The sequence below is a fragment of the Dermochelys coriacea genome, chromosome 2 (assembly GCF_009764565.3).
Source record: "Dermochelys coriacea isolate rDerCor1 chromosome 2, rDerCor1.pri.v4, whole genome shotgun sequence".
In the NCBI taxonomy this organism is placed as follows: Eukaryota; Metazoa; Chordata; order Testudines; family Dermochelyidae; genus Dermochelys; species Dermochelys coriacea.
The window spans coordinates 144,962,116-144,982,638 of record NC_050069.1 but is presented as its reverse complement, the minus strand read 5'-3'; the positions used below and the strand labels follow the sequence as shown (position 1 = coordinate 144,982,638).

Sequence of the window (20,523 nt, the reverse complement as noted above, 5' to 3'; positions counted from 1 at the left end):
GAGACCAACATTTCTGATTTAAAAACAATAATTTTAAAGTGCTCTGAAATCCACAGGCAGACTCAGATTTTATGCAGAAGTATTGTCCGGGACATTAGCATTAGTAAACAGACGGAAAATGAAAGACTCTTAATAAGCAGTTGGGGTAATGTAATCATGATTCACGCTCTTCACCCATTTCCTGAATAATGGGGCTGATTGTGATCGAAGGAAGGCAACATGCGGGGTTATTATCTGAAAGGGTGGAATGGTAGTATGTGTATTATTGGCATGTTGGGGCAGAGTTAAGGTTGTGTCGTGGATTGGTGTGTACCTTAACTTTTCATTTCCTAGCTTTCAGAGGTTTGAGTGTAGCTGAATTTGACATTTTAGAAGGGCACAATGTATTATTGGGCAACTGTAACTGTGTTAATGAAGTCTTTGGGCACAGAATGTTGTTTATGTTATGTGAATACCTTGTGCCTCCAGACTTTTGCCTACATGATTAGAGGCTATAAGAAAAAAAATTTGATGCAGACTGACATAGGTGGATGTAGATGCAATAATATTTTTTTGCCTTGTGTATAGTGCCAAACTGTGCCTTCTACATGCATGTCCACCTGCAAAACCATCTGCAATACACATCTAATTTACTTCACTGCTCAAGTGAGACTGTTATCTGAGCTGTCATATTTCTTTATTTTGCCAGTGGCTGAAGAGAGGACTTTAGTTTCCTAAAATGTCATTCCTTTAACTTTAACAAGCACCAGCAAACAAGTCTTTAAAATTAAAAAGACTAAAAATATGTTTTGAATATATATTAAAAAGTCAGCATAATATTTATATCATTATATGGGGGAATGAATGTTGGAAGATCTTTGTTGCTTTCTGTTTGATCCACTTTCTGATGTTTTTTGTGGACTACTTCGAATATATTCATTTAAAAGGCCTCAGTCTTGCAAACAGTTTTGCATGGGCCGATTCCTGAACCTGCATTGAAGAGCTTAGTTTATGGCTACGCTGCACAGTCAACCCTGGTAATTGGCACCTGTGTCTGAGCACCTATGTTAGCCTCATTTGGATGTGAACATCCCCACAGCAAATCCCTACTTGAGTTACTATGTCCTTACTGTTTCCACATTTGCCCATGAGGGAGGGAGGGAAGGAAGGAAGGGCCTGTGGAGGACACAGACATCCCTGGTTCTTTGTGCTGAGACACTATAGGATACTTTCTCAGTCATTTGTGTCAATTGTGGGGAAACTTGCCCATCCTGCAGAGGGAGTTGTAGGAAGGGCATTAGAGGACTATCAGCACTGGAGTGTTTTTTCCCTGTGTCCTTACAGTAATCAGAGTAGGTTCTAATCTATATCCTTGTTTGTGTAAACTAGCCTGGGCTTAAAGCACCTCAAAACCTGGGTCTTAGTTTTTTCTGTGTGAATGTTAGGGGCAAAAACCTGAGTAAGAGATCTGGGTAACTGTGCAGTGAAAACATATCCTTAGTTGTTTTTTTTAAATGCCCAGAGGCCTTCAGGCACTGGTTATTTTTTTAAAAAGTTTAGTAATAGTGATGATGATGTTGGTGTTAATTTTATATTCTTCACTATGCTTTACTATTTAGTAATATTGTATTGTGGATGTTTAATAAACTATTACCTAGTTTGCAATCTGAATCCCAGGACTGATATTATGTCAAGAATTTTCTTAATTTATAAGAAAGATAATTAACCATTGTGGCAAGATAACAGATGAACACTTCTGTGCAATGTTCTTTTGAGTTAATTGACCTACATATTAATGCCATTCAGAATTGTGATCATTCTAATTATAACCTAAAGGAACTCGTAGGAATTAAGAATACTCATGCTGTTATGTGTTTCATATTTTCTATACTTAGCAATGCAGCAAGAAAGCTTCAGCTTCACTGTTGTGGATTTTGAAGTCATCTGGAATAATTGCAAACCGTCCCTGGCCACGAATCACTCTCACATTGACCACTACTACTATAACATTAACGATGGCCATATTCAATATGGTAAGCATAACGATGTTTTGTTTCTCTTTCTGCCCCAGTGAGGTCTATTTTTATTTTTATTATCTACTTGGATGACATTTTAAAGTTGTGGTCTGTAGATATTTCAGTCGGGTGAATAGTAGTAATGGCCTTCCAATGACTCAGAAATTCAAAGCAAAGCAAATATACAGTATACTAGGGGTGATCAATTCTGACCTCGGCGTATGAGACGTTCTCAACCATAATTCAGCTCTTGAACATGTTTGTTATGAGAATTTTTGAATGTAAAAGGTACTGAGAGAATCTTAAAACATTCTGAGTGTGAAAATAAATAATTCTAATCCATATCAAATATGTATTGTCAGCAAAAAACAACAAAATATTTGCTCAGCACAGTCCAGGGATCAGTTCAGTGGATTATGATGTTAGCAGAATGTCTGCAAAATGCCGTACAGAGAGCTTTGATTTTTCTGACACCTGTCTGTTCCCCTCAACATGTTCATAATTTACACACCATTTAATTGTAAATTCTTCCTTGTTAAAAAAAAGAAAAGAAAATCTGTTTTAAAATGACAAAGGTTAAAATTTTCGAAAGTGCCAAAGTGACTAAGTTAGTGGGATGAAAGCTAAGTCACTAAGGTGTCTTTGAAAATGTTACAAAAAATGTCTGTTACTTAAATCAGAGAGACTGGTAGTGAGATGGGGTAAAAATACTAGCTAAAATTATTTTAATGAACACAGAAACAACGTATGGGGCTACATTCTGTCTTGCCCTGTGTGAGTGCATTAATGAGGAAGAGAATACAAAGAGCCTCATTCCCCTCATCCCTTCTAGGTAGAATGATGATCTAGCTCTTCTTATATTGTAGGCAGAGCCAGGCAAACATGCCCAGTGATACTCTATAGCACCAAGAAGAGGGAGGGGGAAATACTCAGCTGGGTAGGTGGTATGGCTAGGACCTAAGTTCCCTCTAAGCTGCGTGGCTGCCAGCAGTTTATCAAGTGCTGCTCACTTCAGGTGCCCCTTCCCCCAGTGCCATGCTGCTCCTGCCCTCTGCCTTGGAGCCCCTGGCCAGCAGCTCCCAGGAGCCTCCTGGAGGGAGCGGAGGGGGTGTTTCTGACAGCAAGGGGCGTCCCCCTCCCCCACCCTATCTCCACAGAGCTGGGGAGGGACATGACTGGTCTCAGGAGTGGGACATGGGATGGAGCTTGCTGGTGGCTGCTGCTGTGTCTGAACAAGCAGGCTTAAGGCTGGTGAGTGCAGATCTGCTTAAAGGGGCAGCATACTTAAAGGGGCAGTGCATGTCTCACACACAAACTGTATGTCTCTCACACACATACAATGTGTCTCTCACAGACACACACATACATACTGCTACCCAAGATCCATAAACCTGGAAATCCTGGACACCCCATCATCTCAGGCATTGGCACCCTGACAGCAGGATTGTCTGGCTATGTAGACTCCCTCCTCAGGCCCTTCGTTACCAGCACTCCCAGCTATCTTCGAGACACCACTGACTTCCTGAGGAAACTACAGTCCATTGGTGATCTTCCTAAAAACACCATCCTAGCCACTATGGATGTAGAAGCCCTCTACACCAACATTCCACACAAAGATGGGCTACAAGCCGTCAGGAACAGTATCCCCGATACTGTCACGGCTAACCTGGTGGCTGAACTTTGTGACTTTGTCCTGACCCATAACTATTTCACATTTGGTGACAATGTATACCTTCAAATCAGCGGCACTGCGATGGGTACCCGCATGGCCCCACAGTATGCCAACATTTTTATGGCTGACTTAGAACAACGCTTCCTCAGCTCTCGTCCCCTAATGCCCCTACTCTACTTGCGCTACATTGATGACATCTTCATCATCTGGACCCATGGAAAAGAAGCTCTTGAGGAATTCCACCATGATTTCAACAATTTCCATCCCACCATTAACCTCAGCCTGGACCAGTCCACACAAGAGATCCACTTCCTGGACACTACGGTGCTAATAAGCGATGGTCACATAAACACCACCCTATATCGGAAACCTACTGACCGCTATTCCTACCTACATGCCTCTAGCTTTCATCCAGATCATACCACTCGATCCATTGTCTACAGCCAAGCGCTACGATATAACCGCATTTGCTCCAACCCCTCAGACAGAGACAAACACCTACAAGATCTCTATCATGCATTCTTACAACTACAATACCCACCTGCTGAAGTGAAGAAACAGATTGACAGAGCCAGAAGAGTACCCAGAAGTCACCTACTACAGGACAGGCCCAAGAAAGAAAACAACAGAACGCCACTAGCCATCACCTTCAGCCCCCAACTAAAACCTCTCCAATGCATCATCAAGGATCTACAACCTATCCTGAAGGACGACCCATCACTCTCACAGATCTTGGGAGACAGACCAGTCCTTGCTTACAGACAGCCCCCCAATCTGAAGCAAATACTCACCAGCAACCACACACCACACAACAGAACCACTAACCCAGGAACCTATCCTTGCAACAAAGCCCGTTGCCAACTCTGTCCACATATCTATTCAGGGGATACCATCATAGGGCCTAATCACATCAGCCACACTATCAGAGGCTCGTTCACCTGCGCATCTACCAATGTGATATATGCCATCATGTGCCAGCAATGCCCCTCTGCCATGTACATTGGCCAAACTGGACGGTCTCTGCGTAGAAGAGTGAATGCACACAAGTCAGACGTCAAGAATTATAGCATTCGAAAACCAGTTGGAGAACACTTCAATCTCTCTGGTCACTCGATCACAGACCTAAGAGTGGCTATACTTCAACAAAAAAGCTTCAAAAACAGACTCCAACGAGAGACTGCTGAATTGGAATTAATTTGCAAACTGGATACAATTAACTTAGGCTTGAATAGAGACTGGGAATGGATGAGTCATTACACAAAGTAAAACTATTTCCCATTTCCCTCCCACCCCACCCCCCACTGTTCCTCTGATATTCTTGTTAACTGCTGGAATTAGCCTACCTTGCTTGTCACCATGAAAGGTTTTCCTCCTTTTCCCCCCCCCCTGCTGCTGGTGATGGCTTATCTTAAGTGATCACTCTCCTTTACAGTGTGTATGATAAACCCATTGTTTCATGTTCTCTGTGTGTGTGTGTGTATATAAATCTCTCCTCTGCTTTTTCCACCAAATGCATCCGATGAAGTGAGCTGTAGCTCACGAAAGCTTATGCTCTAATAAATTTGTTAGTCTCTAAGGTGCCACGGGTACTCCTTTTCTTTTTGCGAATACAGACTAACACGGCTGCTACTCTGAAACCTGACACATACATACTGTGTCTCACACACACACGTGTGTCTCAGACACACACACACTGTGTGTGTGTCTCTTTCTCTCACACATACACATACGCTCTGTCTTTCACACTCACCTCCGAACACATACTTATATTGTTGTTGTTGTTACTTCTTGATACTTCCTGCAATGCACATATATTCTCTGTGATTTTATTCTTTCAAAGTGCTGTTATTTTAGTTTTTTGACTGGTCTATGCATTTCATAATTTTTATTCCTCTCTTATGCTTAAATTTAATTCTTTGAGTAGAGAGTTCTAAAATGCGTAACCTGTCCTGGCTGGAGTAATTATCCCTATGCTAATTTTTAAAATATATATATATTATATCTAGAGTTTTTGTTTCTACTGGTGGCATACATCCATACATTACCTCAATATTGGTGCACATAACAAAATTCATTTGGCACATGGATGGAAAAAAAATAGAGGGAACCTTGGCTAGGGCACAGCATGTTAGCTGTTGTCCAGTGGCTGGCACTAGGGAAGCTCACATAGTACAGGCTAGTGTTGAGAATACTTGCACTGACTCCCCTGAGCCATTCTGCCAGTCTGTCCTTCAGAAGCATCATGACTTATATACCCTCCCCACCCCCTTCAACACTACAGCTGTTCCCCTTTTCTTCCCCCTCCTCTGCATGGCAGAAACCACAATCTGTGCCTATTAATTTAGATAACGAGTTATGGTTGATGAAATGAGAAATGTTTAAACCATTTTGTTGCAGATCCTAGTTGCTTGGGGCATTCTACCATATAATAAAAATGGCTTCTAATACAGTTTAATTATTTCTCATTTATATGAAATTAAATGTATTATTTAAGGTCCCAATTCAGTTAACAGAAAAATTGATTTCAAACTGAGCAAGATCACTCTTTAAAATTAATAAGGTCAAATCCTGGCTCTTCTCTTATTTTCTTCTTTCTTTCTGTTCTTTGAATACTTCTCTGTGGAAGGCAAAAATGACAAATTGCTTTCCATTTCCAGTAATGCAGGAGTTTGCTTTTCTCTTCTGTTGTAATAGGATAAATTCATGTAATTGTATTAATAGTCCATTACTAACCTATTAAATACATAATTCACAAGTAAACGAATGATTCCATTTCAGTGGGATTCCAAGGGGGGCACTGACTGATTTCTAAATGTTCGTTAAAAAGGGTGGGGAGCCTCCAATCCTGTGGCTGCATAGCATTGGAATCAACTGACCATGTTTAATTGAGGGACACATGGTCTAGAGCATGGGAACCAAGAACTACTATTTATTTTCTTGGCCCCATGCCTGATTCTCTCTTTAAAATTGGGAAAGTCTTGTAATTTCTCTGCCTCAGTTGCCCATCTAAAAATGGGAATAGTACTATTTACTTAGAGTATTTTTTTTTCAAACGTGATTTACCCCAGATGTTTAAAGTATTTTGGTATTGCTGTATTCAGCATATATCTACCTTATTTAGGAGACTTAATATATTATTTTCAAAAGGGATTTAGGCACTTAGGAACCAAAATCCCCTTGACAGTCAATGGGATTTAGGCTCCTATGTACCTGAATCCCTTTTGAACATCTAAATACCTTAAAAATCTGGACCTTGTGCACCTTGGAACCTTTGATTATGTCTACACTGTACTTCTGTTGGTAAAACTTTTGTCAGTCATGGGTGTGAAAAAAAACACACCCTGACCGACAAAAGTTTTACCAACAAAAAGCACTAGTGTGGAAAGCTCTATGTTGGTGGGAGACACTCTCCCGGTGGCAAAGCTACCACTGCTCACTGCAGGTGATTTTATTTTGCCAGCAAATGAGCTCTCTCCTGTTGGTAAACAGCAGTTACACGGGAGACCTTACAGCTCTGCATCTGGAAGATACGCAGTGTAGACATAGCCTTAATTTCACTGAAAGTCAATGGTACTTAGGAAAAGCACTTTTGACAATTGTTACCTTCGCTCTTTCACAGGGTATGCTTAATTATTTAGAGTTTTTAAAATAGTTTGAAAATGGTAAGTGTCCTTCAGTTAATTACAGAATTGTTTTGAATACATATTACTTTTTTTATTTTGCTTTCATATAGCATTTTTCAGGAGACAGTAGTTAGTCATTTTTAATAACTACACTTGAGATGTCTGAATGATAAAATCCACTTGTCTGAGTTCCTAAACACTGACATGTAAGATTTGTGAAAGAAGCAAGATCTACTAGAACTTTATCTGGTTCAGTCTATGAAGATAATTGTAGGTTGGTTGGGGGGTTTGCTTTTGGGGGATGAGAGGTTGCCCTCACATTCCCCACCTTGTATGATAAGAAGAGATGGGCTCAAAACAAACCACAGATCCAAGCATTCTGAAAATTCTACTAAGTTCCATTCTCAGTCTAGATCCAAATTTTGCATTTCTTCTTTTTGGTAATTGTAAGTAGAAATGAAACAAAGAAGTTTACTTTTGGTTTAAGTTAAAGTCACTAGTGTATGAATGTTTTTAAAATTAAAAATTGTTCCTAAACCGAACAAGGTCAAAATGATGCTTTTTTCAACAAATTGGCTTTAATTAGTTCAAGATCTTCTATTATTCAGAATGCAGATTACTGTAGAGCATCAAAAGCTGTACTTTAAAGCCTTAGCGTCTTGTAGAATTAGCACTTTTGACTGCACTGTAACATATAACCGTGTTCCATGATATTTATTTGATGATAATTTTAAGTACAATTCCCACCTTAGCACTAAATCTTAGCTCTGATTTGCAAAAATGACTTTAAAATATTATTGCAAAATGTGCATTGGCTTAATATTAATAGCAAATTGTGGGTGAGACTGAAGTATCATTATTATATCTCCAAGCAACATATTCTTAAGAATAGAGTCCATTAACTGCATTTATTTCCATGAACTCTTTCATTAGGAAAAAGCAAAATGTAGCCATTAAGATCTAATGGGTATCTACCTATACTGCGTCTAATAAATGATAAAATCAAACCCAAAATACCAACTAAAACTCACCCTTCATATTGCAAGGGACAGTTGTAGAGAACTCTGATAGTTTGAAGTATTTTTTTACTGAATATTTGAATCTAGTTTTAATGTTGTTACAGTAATATAGCCAGGAATAATGGGATGAAATTTAAAAACAGCCGATGTAATGTAAATATCAGAAATATTTGTTAACTGTAGCCGAAGGGGGTCTAATCCTGGTCTCACTGAAGATTAGATGTAGTGAGTTATATTAGAGTGTGCAATATTCACCCAGGGGAAAAGGAAGATGTCCCTTTTGTTGAGGATTTTAACTGGATGGAACAAAGAACTAGGAAATATACTGTAGGGAATAATCCTTAACTCTCAGAGATAGAAAAGACCTATTAGGTCATCAAACTGGGAGATTTAATGAGTAGCTGGATAGAAAATATAAAATCTTAATTTTCATTGTGCCCTGTGAGTCTGTGTCATAAACCTAATTTGTGGAATCTAACAGGATTAAAGTCATGGTGAGAGTAGCTTTGGAGCATTTATGAACCTAGGGGAGTTCTCATGCTCCCAAGAATGGCAGATATTTATACCAATCTTATACATGTCAGGCAATTCAGGTAAATCAGAAGTACCTCTACCACCTCTGCCACACGCATAGAAGAGGAAGTTGTGAATAAAGGCACAACACTGTCTCACAAGCATCTTTGTTATCTGCTTGGAGCTATGAAACTAGCAGTACTGTGTCTTTTACCAAACTCAGGACATTCTTTCCTCTGTGCTGATTGGCTGCTTGCTCCAACCCTCTCCTGCTTCCTTCTTGACAGTCTTTTCAGTTCATTTCTCTTCTCCCTGCCCTGTCTGGTCCTCTCCATTCTTCCTGTCCTCTCAATGTCAACTCTCCCTTCCTTTGTTTTTGCTTTTAGCTAATTCCTTCCTGCCTTTACCACATCTTCCCAGTCCTAGAATACAGTTTATATACATAATATATAAATAAAAATAAAATAAAACCCACTCAAAATTATTTTTAAATGTGGTGCTAACATGGCATTTTTGAACCACCACTGCATTCCCTGTGCTTATATATTATACCCTTCTCTCACCCCATGACTGCTTTCTCTATCTAGATAATAAGCTTGTGAGCTCTTTGAGGCTGGGACTCTCCCTTGCTATGTATCTGTAGAGCATCTAGATACTTGTAGGTTCTACTGTAATACAAGTAATACTAACTGAAAAAATACATTTGAAAGAGACCATTTTCCTATTTAAAATCTCTTATTAGAGGGTTAATTTGTTTCTTCTCTTTGGACCAAGTTTTAACCAGCCATTGTGGGGATCTGCAAAGTGGGCGAGGAGACAAGCAGCTAGCCAGAATCCCTTCTATTACATCCCTGGATATTAGGTTCGTTAAAGGGTGTGGGATAAAGTTGGGGCCATGGCTGACAAGGCCAACAGAGGGGAGAGTACTAGTGTCTGCTGACTCAGTAAAAAAACTGTGTCAGCTGATTATGGGTAAAATTTGCTGTTGCTGAAAATGGATAAATTCAGTAGAAGAAAACGCAGCTGTCCCCTTTACAATCCTTTTTGACAGCTGGCTAACTGATAAGTCACAAAAATGTAATTGCAAACAAAGAATCATGACTGAGCAGGTGTATTTCTAGAGGGGACCTGCAAGGATCTCTTCTTGGCCCTATGCTATCTAACATTTTTGTCAGTGACCTGGAAGAAAACATAAAATAATTACTGGGAGGGAATGGTAAATAATGGAGAGTACAGGTCACTGATACAGATCAATCTGGATCACTTAGTAAGCTGGGCAGAAGCAAACAATGTCTTTTAATATGGTCAGATGTAAGGTCAGACATCTAGGAACAAAGAATGTAGGGCAAACTGACAGGAAAGGGGACTCTATTCTGAGAAGCAGAGACTCTGGAAAAGAGTTGGGAGTCATTGTGGATGGTCAGCTGAACATGAGCTCCCAGTGCAACGCTGTGGCCAAAAGAGCTAATGTGATCATTGGAGATATAAAAGGGTAATATGGAGTTGGAATAGGGAAGTTATTTTACCTCTGTATTTGGCACTGGTGTGAGTGTTACTGAAATACTGCATCCAGTTTTGGTGTCTACAATCCAAGAAGAATATTGAAAAATTGTAAAGGTCACAGAGGAGAGCCATGAAAATGAGTAAAGAATTGGAAAATGCCTTATCATGAAAGGTGGGTGAGGTAATATATTTTATAGGACCAACATATGTTAGTGAAAGAGACAAGCTTTTGAGCTACACAGAGCTCTTCAGGTCTTAGGCCATGTCTACACTACAAAATTAGGTCAAATTTCTAGAATTCGGTTTTGTAGAAAGCGTTTTTATACAGTCGATTGTGTGTGTCCCCACACAAATGCTCTAAGTGCATTTAGTCGGTGGAGTGCGTCCACAGTACCGAGGCAACCGTCGACTTACAGAGCGATGCACGGTGGGTAGCTATCCCACAGTTCCCACAGTCTCTGCAGCCCATTTGAATTCTGGGTAGAAATCCCAATGCCTGATGGGGCAAAAACATTGTCGCGGGTGGTTCTGGGTACATATCATCAGGCCCCCCTTCCCCCCTCCCTCCATGAAAGCAACGGCAGACAATCGTTTCATGCCTTTTTTCCTGGGTTACCCAAGCAGACACCATAACACGGCAAGCATGGAGCCTGCTCAGCTCACCATCACCGTACATCTTCTGGGTGTTGGCATACATGGTACTGCATTGCTACACAGCAGCCACTCATTGCCTTTTGGCAGCAGACAGTGCAGTATGAGTGGTAGCCATCGTCGACATACTCCAGGGTGCTCTTTTAACCAACCTCGGTGAGGTCAGGGGTGCCTGGGCAAACATGGGAGTGACTCAGCCAGGTCATTACCCTTTTAAGTTTTGTTTCATGGCAATTCAGTCCCGCCGGCAGTCCTACTGCACCGTCTTTTAATGAGCAGCCAGGAGACGATGATGGCCAGCAGTCATACTGCACCGTCTTCTGCTGAGCACCGAGGACACAACGATGGCCAGCAGTCGTACTGCACAGTTTGCTGCCAGCAAGATGTATAAAGATAGATGAAGTGGATCAAAACAAGAAATAGACCAGATTTGTTTTGTATTCATTTTCTCCTTCCTCTCTCCGTGAAATCAACGGCCTGTTAAACCCAGGGTTTTGAGTCCTGTCTTTGAGGGGGCCAGTCTTTTTCTCCTTCATGCAAAGCCACCCCCTTTGTTGATTTTAATTCCTTATAAGCCAACCCTGTAAGCCATGTTATCAGTCACCCCTCCCTCCAGCAGACAATTGTTTCGTGCCCTTTTCCCTGGATTGCCCAAGTAGATGCCATAGCACAGCAAGCATGGAGCCCGTTCAGCTCACCGCAGCAGTTATGACCATTGTAAACACCTCGCACATTATCGTGCAGTTTATGCAGAACCAGCACTTGAGAAATCAGGCAAGGAGGCGACGGCAGCACGGTGATGAGGACATGAACATAGATTTCTCTAAAACCACGGCCCCCAGCAATTTGGAGATCATGATGTTACTGGGGCAGGTTCATGCTGTGGAACGCTGATTTTGGGCCCAGGAAACAAGCACAGAATGGTGGGACCACATAGTGTTGCAGGTTTGGGATGATTCCCAGTGGCTCCAAAACTTTTGCATGCATAAGGGCTCTTTTATGGAACTTTGTGACTTGCTTTCCCCTGCCCTGAAGCGCAAGAATACCAAGATGAGAGCAGCCCTCACAGTTCACAAGCGAGTGGCAATAGCCCTGTGGAAGCTTGCAACGCCAGACAGCTACCGGTCAGCTGGTAATCAATTTGGAGTGGGCAAATCTACTGTGGGGACTGCTGTGATGCAAGTAGCCAACGCAATCATTGAGCTGCTGCTATCAAAAGTAGTGACTCTGGGAAATGTGCAGGTCATAGTGGATGGCTTTGCTGCAATGGGATTCCCTAACTGTGGTGGGGCTATAGACGGAATGCATATCCCTATCTTGGGACCGGACCACCAGGGCAGCCAGTACATAAACCGCAAGGGGTACTTTTCAATGGAGCTACAAGCACTAGTGGATCACAAGGGACATTTCACCGACATCAACGTGGGATGGCTGGGAAAAGTTCATGACACTCGCTTCTTCAGGAACTCTGGTCTGTTTAAACGGCTGCAGGAAGGGATTTACTTCCCAGACCAGAAAATAACTGATGTTGAAATGCCTATAGTTATCCTTGGGGACCCAGCCTACCCCTTAATGCCCTGGCTCATGAAGCCATACACAGGCAACCTGGATAGTAGTAAGGAGCTGTTCAGCTATAGGCTGAGCAAGTGCAGAATGGTGATAGAATGTGCATTTGGACATTTAAAGGGTCACTGGTGCAGTTTACTGGCTCGGTCAGACCTCAGTGAAACCAGTATTCCCATTGTTATTGCTGCTTGCTGTGTGCTCCACAATATCTGTGAGAGTAAGGGGGAGACGTTTATGGCAGGGTTGGAGGTTAATGCAAATCTCCTGGCCACTGAATACACGCAGCCAGACACCAAGGCGGTTAGAAGAGCACAGCAGGAAGTGCTGCACATCAGAGAAGCTTTGAAAACCAGTTTCATGACTGGCCATGGTACTGTGTGACACTTCTGTTTATTTCTCCTTGATGAAAACCCACCCCCTTGGTTGCCTCTAAATTCGTTGTAAGCCTCATCCTCCCCCCATTCAATCACAGCTTGCTTGCAAAGGAAATAAAGTCACTATTGTTTAAAAACATGTATTCTTTATTAATTGATTATAAAAATAGGGAGATAACTCACAAGGTAGCCCAGGTGGGGTGTGGGAGGAGGGAAGGAAAACTTTAAAACTTCTTGAATGACAGCCTTCTGTTGCTTGGGCTGTCCACTGGGATGGAGTGGTTGGGTGCCCAGAGCCTCCTCCCCACCGCGTACTTGGGCGTCTGGGTGAGGAGGCTATGGAACTTGGGGAGGAGGGAGGACGGTTAAACAGGGGCTGCAGCAGCAGTCTGTGATCCTGCTGCCGTCCATGAACCTCCACCAGATGCCGGAGCCTGTCCGTTTGATCCCGCAGTAGTCCCAGCATTGTCTCATGCCTCCTCTGATCTTCCTGCTGCCACCTGTCCTCACGTTCATCGGCCACTTTCCTGTACTCTACTATTGTGTCCCTCCACACAGCTCTGTCAGTACTGGACGATTGCATGAGCTCAGAGAACATTTAATCGTGCGTGCATTTTTTTCACAGCCTTATCTGAGATAGCCTTTGGGATGGAGGAGGGAGGCTTGAAACATTTGCAGCTGCTGTAGGAAAAAAAGGGAGTGAAGTATTTTAAAAGATACATTTTACAGAACAATGGCTATACTCTTTCATGTTGAACAACACTATTCACATTACATAGCACATGTGATTTTGGTACAACGTTGCATTTTGCATCTTATATTGAATGCCTGCGGCTTTGGTGTTAGAGATCACACATGCAGTGCCAGGCAACAGAATTCGGCTTGCAGGTGGCCATGGTAAGCCATAGTCTTTCGGCTTCTGCAACCTTCATAACAGCAGCGCCCTCCTCTCCCATACCAAGCAAAGCACATTGAATTGGCCATTTAGTGCTGTGGTTTTCCTGTTAATGTGCAGCAGCAGAAACCAAACTAACCCCCGTCCCCTTCCAATTCTCTGGGATGTTCGCTTTACCCCTCCCTGCACCGCATGGCTGGTATCGGGATGTCTTGGAGGAACCTGGCCCTTTGTGTGAGTTTGAGGATGGTTTCTATGAGTCCTGATATTCCTTCAGCAAGAATGCCATGGCTAGATATGATGGGCCTGTCTTGGTTCCCTTGTTTGTGTATTTTGAGAAGCACGTAGAAGGTCCCTGGGGTGGGTTCATGGAGGATGAGGATGTAGATGGTTTTTTGTGTGTTGTTTGAGGAAGGATTTGATATCCTTAAATTCTTGGATGAATTCTAGTGTGGGGTCTTCTTTGAGTTCTTTATAGTAGGTGGTGTCAAAGAGTTGTTGGTTGGCCTCATTGACATAGTCATTATGGTGGAGAACTACAATGGCACCCCCTTTGTCTGCTGGTTGGATTGCTATCTGGTGGTTGGGTTTCAAGATCTGTATACCTGTCCTTTCAGCAGTGGAGAGATTGTCATGGATGTGATGTTTGCTAGGGATCTCAATCAGGTTTTTTCCTGAAGCAATCAATGTAACAATCAAGTGTGCAGTTTAATCCACTGTGGGGTATCCAATCAAATGATTCTTTCTTTTCTTATCTGTCTATGGGGACTTGGTAGTTGTGGGTAGTGTCGTCACTGTTGTGAAAGAATTGTTTGAGGTGGAGTCGGTGAACGAATACTTCTAATTCTCCACATGTTAGCATGGTATCAGGTTCTGTGGTGGAGCAGAAGATCAGTCTCTTGAGAATACAGATAATTCAGTTCCTGTTAGGGTTGGTCTTGATAAATAGATAATGTTAGGGTGTCATGTAGTGTCTATGTGGTGGGTCCGGGTGCCATGGTTTCTCTCAGAGGTGGTATTCTGTGGTTTGTGGAGTTGTAGTTGGTTCCATTTTTGTTACTATGTTGGATTGCTCTCGTCAGTGTTTTTGATAGTTGATTTGGGTTTCTTGCGTGATCTCCAGGTAGGTTTCATGAATTTTTTCTTTCCAGAGTGGAAACATGTGATGATGATTCGTCAAGTGATGTGGAAGGTTAACCCTCAGTGGAAGGTTATGCATGCACACCGTGCACCCAGAATCAGAGAATTTCTCTTCACTCCCACTACCTCCCCTGTATCCATGTGCGGGTACCAGACTATACCCAGGATACAGAGCTTCAAACTCTGTGCCTCCTGCCTGCACTTCTTCTCAGTATGTGAGAAACACCAATACTGCTTCTACTGCTTGGGAAAGCTCACATCTCACCCAGGTGAAGTATCTGCCAGTCCTTCCCCAGCTGTACTTGAGAAGACCGGGCTCTCTACCTCCAGAAGCATCTCATTGAACTCACTGTGAGGCCTCATTCAGACCCAGGCCAGAGGACTCCCTGCCCCCCCCATACATCAGCGCACCTCCTGCTACCAAGTCTGAATCTGGTGCCGGTGGAACTACCCCTATGGATCCCATGCCAGGGCCTAGTCAAGAGGTAAGGAAGTATACCCATAAGCATGGGGCTAAGTCAAAGACGAAGGAAGTGGACACTCCTTCCATGAGCTCAAGCCACAGAGACAGAGCACACACCAAATCCCATAGACATGAAATGAAGTCCCACAAACAATGGGATCTGGTGGTTCTGAGCACTAGTCCACTAGTACTGTCAGCACTGATGCCCCACAAGATGCGGAATCTGCCCGCTCTGGGGAAGTCCATGGCACCAACACCAGTACCAAGTAAAGAGAGGGTATCTCTATCACCAGGGAAATCGGGAACTGTATTTGAGCCCCAGGATGTATTCACTTTGACAGAACTGGGGTCTGTCAGGCCTTTCTACCTCTAGGGAAATTATTTCTCCCCCTTGGGATATGCCTCAACTGCGGAACCCCTTTCCATCCACTCCAATGGACTACACCCTGTCATTGGCTCCAGCGGTACCACCAATGGAACCAGAGTCTGCCTTCTCATCCACCAACGAATAGGAAGCTGGGGAGGGACTGTTGATACTTACTAACCATCCATACTTGCATTCATGGAGGCTGTCCTGGTCTTGGCAACACCCACCACTTCAGCCACCACAGATCCACTGGTACCCCATGCTGTGAGGACCACCTCAACATCCCCCGGATACGGCCTATTAGCCATACTACCCTGGTCCCAATACCCTCCTCAGAACCAGCCCAGTCTGCAAGAGAAACTTCACCTGCCTCTCCATTGAGAGCTCCTTCTAGCAGGCACTTGGATCTGTTGGTAGAAGAGCCTTAGCCCAGTTCTCATGGTGCCACCAGAACCAGAAAGATTTGCCTCCTCATCTCCGGATGAAGCAGTGACTACAGCATCTTCTTCACCTCCGGATGACTTCAGGCAGTTTCAAGATCTGCTGCACAGAATTGCAGGGGAATTCCAGATTCCGCTGGAGGAAATTTAGATTACCCAGCACAAACTACTGGATATCCTCCACTCCTCAGGACCAACTAGAGTTGCACTGCCTATTAAAAATGCCATTCTTGAGCCTGCGAGAACAGTATGGCACACCCTGGCCACATGCATGCCTAGTCCCAAAGGGGCTGAAAGATGCTATTACATTCTGGCTAAGGGGTCTGAGTTCCTCTTCTGATAACTCCCCCAAAACTTTATGGTTGTCCAAGCAGTGACTGAACAAGCCAGACAACAGCACTCTTGCTCTACACCATCTGACAAGGAGAGCAGTGTCTGGATCTTTTGAAGCATAAGGTCTTTTCCTCATCTAGTCTTCAATTCAGGATCAGGAACTATCAGGCGTTTCTAGACAAATATGACTTCCTGAATTACAGCTAATTTGAGAATTTACTGATAGTCTCCATCAACACGACAGGACTAGTTTTTGGGCGATCATTGAGAAAGGGAAGCTGGTAGCCAGAACAGCACTCCAATTGGCAGTGGACGCAGCAGATACCTCCTTGAAGGCCATGGCTACAGCCACCGTTATGTGTCAGGTATCGTGGCTCCACTCGTATGGTTTCCCTAGGGAGGTGCAAAACACAATTGAAGACCTCCCCTTCAGTTATTACCATATTTTCAATCAAAAGATGCATGATTCGCTACATACCCCACAAGGATTCCAGAACCACTCTTCGCTCACTGGGCATCTACACTCTTGTCCAGAACATAAATTCCACTGCCCAGCATCTACCCAACTCTACAGGTACCCCGAGTTCTGCCCTCAGAGACCTTATGAGCCACCAAGAAGTGAGAGAAAACCCGGAGATCCCGCCTCCTGGGACCCCCTTCACAGGCTTCCTCCTCACAGCTACAAACTACAACAAAGAGATATTTCTGAGACAACCTTGAGAGCCACCAACCCCTTTGTCTACCACTTCATGACCCTCTTACCCCATTTGAGGGTCATTTAGCACTCTTTTCCCAAGTGTGGAATGCAATACAAATGGAAAAATGGGTGCTGAATGTCATGCATCATGACTAGATGATCAAATTCATAATGCTACCTCCTCCAGAAAAACCCTCCCTATCACTCTGATAACATCATTCTCACCCAAGAGATTAATTACTACAATGGGGAGTGATAGAATGCATATCAGGAAGCGGAGTTTTATTTGACTTACCTTTCTTCTTGGGTATCAGGAAGTATGTGAAGCCCAGTCCTCTATCTCCATCATCTCAATTGCTTCATTCAGACTCAAGTTTCGTATAGTCACGTTGGCAGTGATTATCCCATCCTTAGAAAAAGGCATGTGGTTTACGGCTCTCAATATGCAGGACACTTATTTCCACATGGATATTCATCAGGCCCACAGCCGTTTCCTGAGATTCACAGTCGGCACTCACCATTTCCAGTATAGTGTGCTTCCCATCAGAATAGGCACCACTCCCAGAGTCTTCACCAAAGTTTTCTCCATCATAGAGGCCTATATCAGACATTACAGGGTCCTCATATTTCCAGATCTCGATGACTGGCTTCTACCCGCACTCATCCAGGCACGAAACCCAAGCATCAACCTCCATGTTACTTGGCCATCTTTCATCCCTCAGAGTCAGCATCAGTGTTGAGAAATCACTTCTAGACCCCACACAATCCCTGGACTTTATAGGGGCTACCATCAATTCAGTCACAGCACAGGCCTACCTACCAATGAATAGGTTCCAAGCAATGAGAGACATCATAACTCAACATTGTCAAACATCCTTATGTACCTGCCAAGACTTGCCTGTTCCTTCTTGGCCACATGGCTTTGTGTACATATGTGACTGCCTTCACTGGACTCTGCCTCTTCTGCGTCCAGATGTGGCTTCAGACAGTTTACTTGACAAAATGTCCCACCGTGGATCTCATGCTGACAGCCCCTGCAAGGTTACGGTCATCCCTTCAGTGGTGGACAGACCCACAGCGTATATGCATAGGGGTTCCCTCTTCCCCGGACAAGACGATCAGCAAAGACACATCCCTCCTAGGCTGGGGACAGCACATCGACAATCACAAGACACAAGCAATATGGTTTCCCCAAGAATCCAAGATGCATATTAATATCCTGGAACTCCAAGCTGTAAGGAGGGCATGCCAATCCTTTCTCCCATTCATCTGTTTCCATCATGTTCTTGTTATACCAATAAAATAAAAACCAGCAGGATCTTATTAAAGGGGAAAAGGCAAAATGCCACATTTATTGTGAATACAGAAAGAATCGTAGTAAGCAGTTAGCTATAGCTATAACATTCCATTCAATTTCATATTTATTCACACATTCATTCATACACATACACACACACACACACAGAGAGAGGTTCTGCAAGGTTGTTATCATAGTTACCAGCCTTAGAGTTGCTCATGCCAAGCCACTGGCCAGGTGGCCTGGACATGAGGAGGAAGCAGGGCCTTGTCAGATGCTCATCTGATGCTCCTGGAAGTTGGTTTGCAGAATCAGACCCCAAAGTTCTCACTTTCTAGAGTCCATTTTTATAGGAATTTCTTCCTATGCCAGTCTATGGGAATTGCTTCATCATGCTGTTGCTGAATCAATCAGCAGATGGCACATTCCTGACGGCTCCGTGCTGCCAGATGTTATCTTGTTCTTTGGTTCTCCCATTCTTGAGGCTGTTGGGTGGATTCCAGTCTGCCCTCCGGGGGTCCTCTGGTTATTTCCACTTGACGCCTTCTTCAGCCGATGGACACTGGATTCTTAGGCTGGCACCTCCCTGATCATTCAGTTAATATCCACACCAAGCATCCATCCACATACATCCTCTATCTCTATTTTAATCACAAGTGTAAACAAAGCGAGATGAATACAACAAAAGGGTGGGGAGTCTCTGGGTGCTGTTTCTGTTGTTACAGAGTATTGCTTTGAGTCTCTCTCTGTGTGAGGAGTAGTGTTACAAAGAATTGCTCTGAGAACAGACTCTGTCTTAGAATGTACTAACACAATTAGCAGCTTGCAAGTTTCACACATAGAGGGAGAGAAACAGTACCAAAAACCAAGAGACCTCTTAATTAGTAATCCCCTGGAATTTAAGCTATCAGGAATCAAACTCATTTGTGATTTTAATACAGAACTTCTTTAATATGATCCAACATAATCCCCCTTTTGACACTAAGATTTATAATCATCAGTGTTACTTTCTATGTAGCCTATTCGAGAGACAGTACTGTGAGGCAATTTGAGTTTGTGATTCCAATTCATCCCACATACATGATCCTAGTGATGTATCTTTACTACAAGGTTCTGGGGCAACAGGCAAGGTGAGGCACACCCGCGTTTGAGGAGTCCCTTCGGTACAACCTCTAGTGTCCAATAGCTTCCCTCCCTCCCCACCCACTGGCTCGAAGTCCAGGGTAACCAGAAGGATCCCATGTGTAATATGGGGAGTGGGCTAACCTTCAATACCTTTGCCTCCAGGGACTGTTGGTGTGCAATTTTGACAACAATTTCTCCCATTAACAAGTCTGGTTTTACAATACTGGAAACGTATTGCATCCATTCATATTGATAAGTGTCAAACAGTGATCTCTTTCTTTGTTTTAACAAATGCATCAAACCCTTAATATTTCCCAATATGCCCCAGAACATTTCGTGTTCCAAAGTAGCTAAGGCAAGTATCTGCATTTCAGTGCATCCCGTAGCTATGGCTGTGTAGTTTCCTATTTCTAAATTTTGTTCTTATGCATAAGCCATGTGGTAGTATTAAGCCATTTCCAAAGATTCCATCGGGCTTTTAGGTTACCCAGACCAATGTGGACCAAGTCTATATTGGCATGTACTTGTTTTTGTATCAGGCTGTCCCGTAGCTGGGACAGAGAGCTTAATTTATTTTTAATTACCTGTAGCTCTGCAGTATTTTTTTTATTATTTTTTAAACACAGAACAGTGCTAGCAGCAAGACAAGACAAAACATAGAACACAAAACACAATTTCTATTATGACAGTAGATTCATGGTATTGGGTTGCTCTTCAGCTGGCATCAGCTTTTCCTGATTTTCTGAAAGACAAAAGAACATGTTTCTACCCCTTTTTGGGGTGGCAGTTTATTGCTTAAAATATTTCTTTTACAAATACCCTTGCTGATTACAGGCAAAACAGAGGAATTA

General features: G+C 43.0%; 1 protein-coding gene across 4 annotated transcripts in view; it reads left to right on the top strand.

The window, feature by feature from the left end:
* Positions 1-20,523, top strand: part of ADCY2 (adenylate cyclase 2) — a 483,719-nt gene that overhangs the window by 410,997 nt on the left and 52,199 nt on the right. For all 4 annotated transcript variants that reach the window (XR_006279108.1, XM_038390427.2, XM_043508479.1 and 1 more), the window contains exon 16: positions 1,875-2,012. Coding sequence is in view for 3 of the 4 variants with exons in the window: in XM_038390427.2 (XP_038246355.1) it covers positions 1,875-2,012 (138 nt within the window). In the remaining variant the exon portion in view is untranslated. The remainder of the gene's footprint in view (positions 1-1,874; positions 2,013-20,523) is intronic.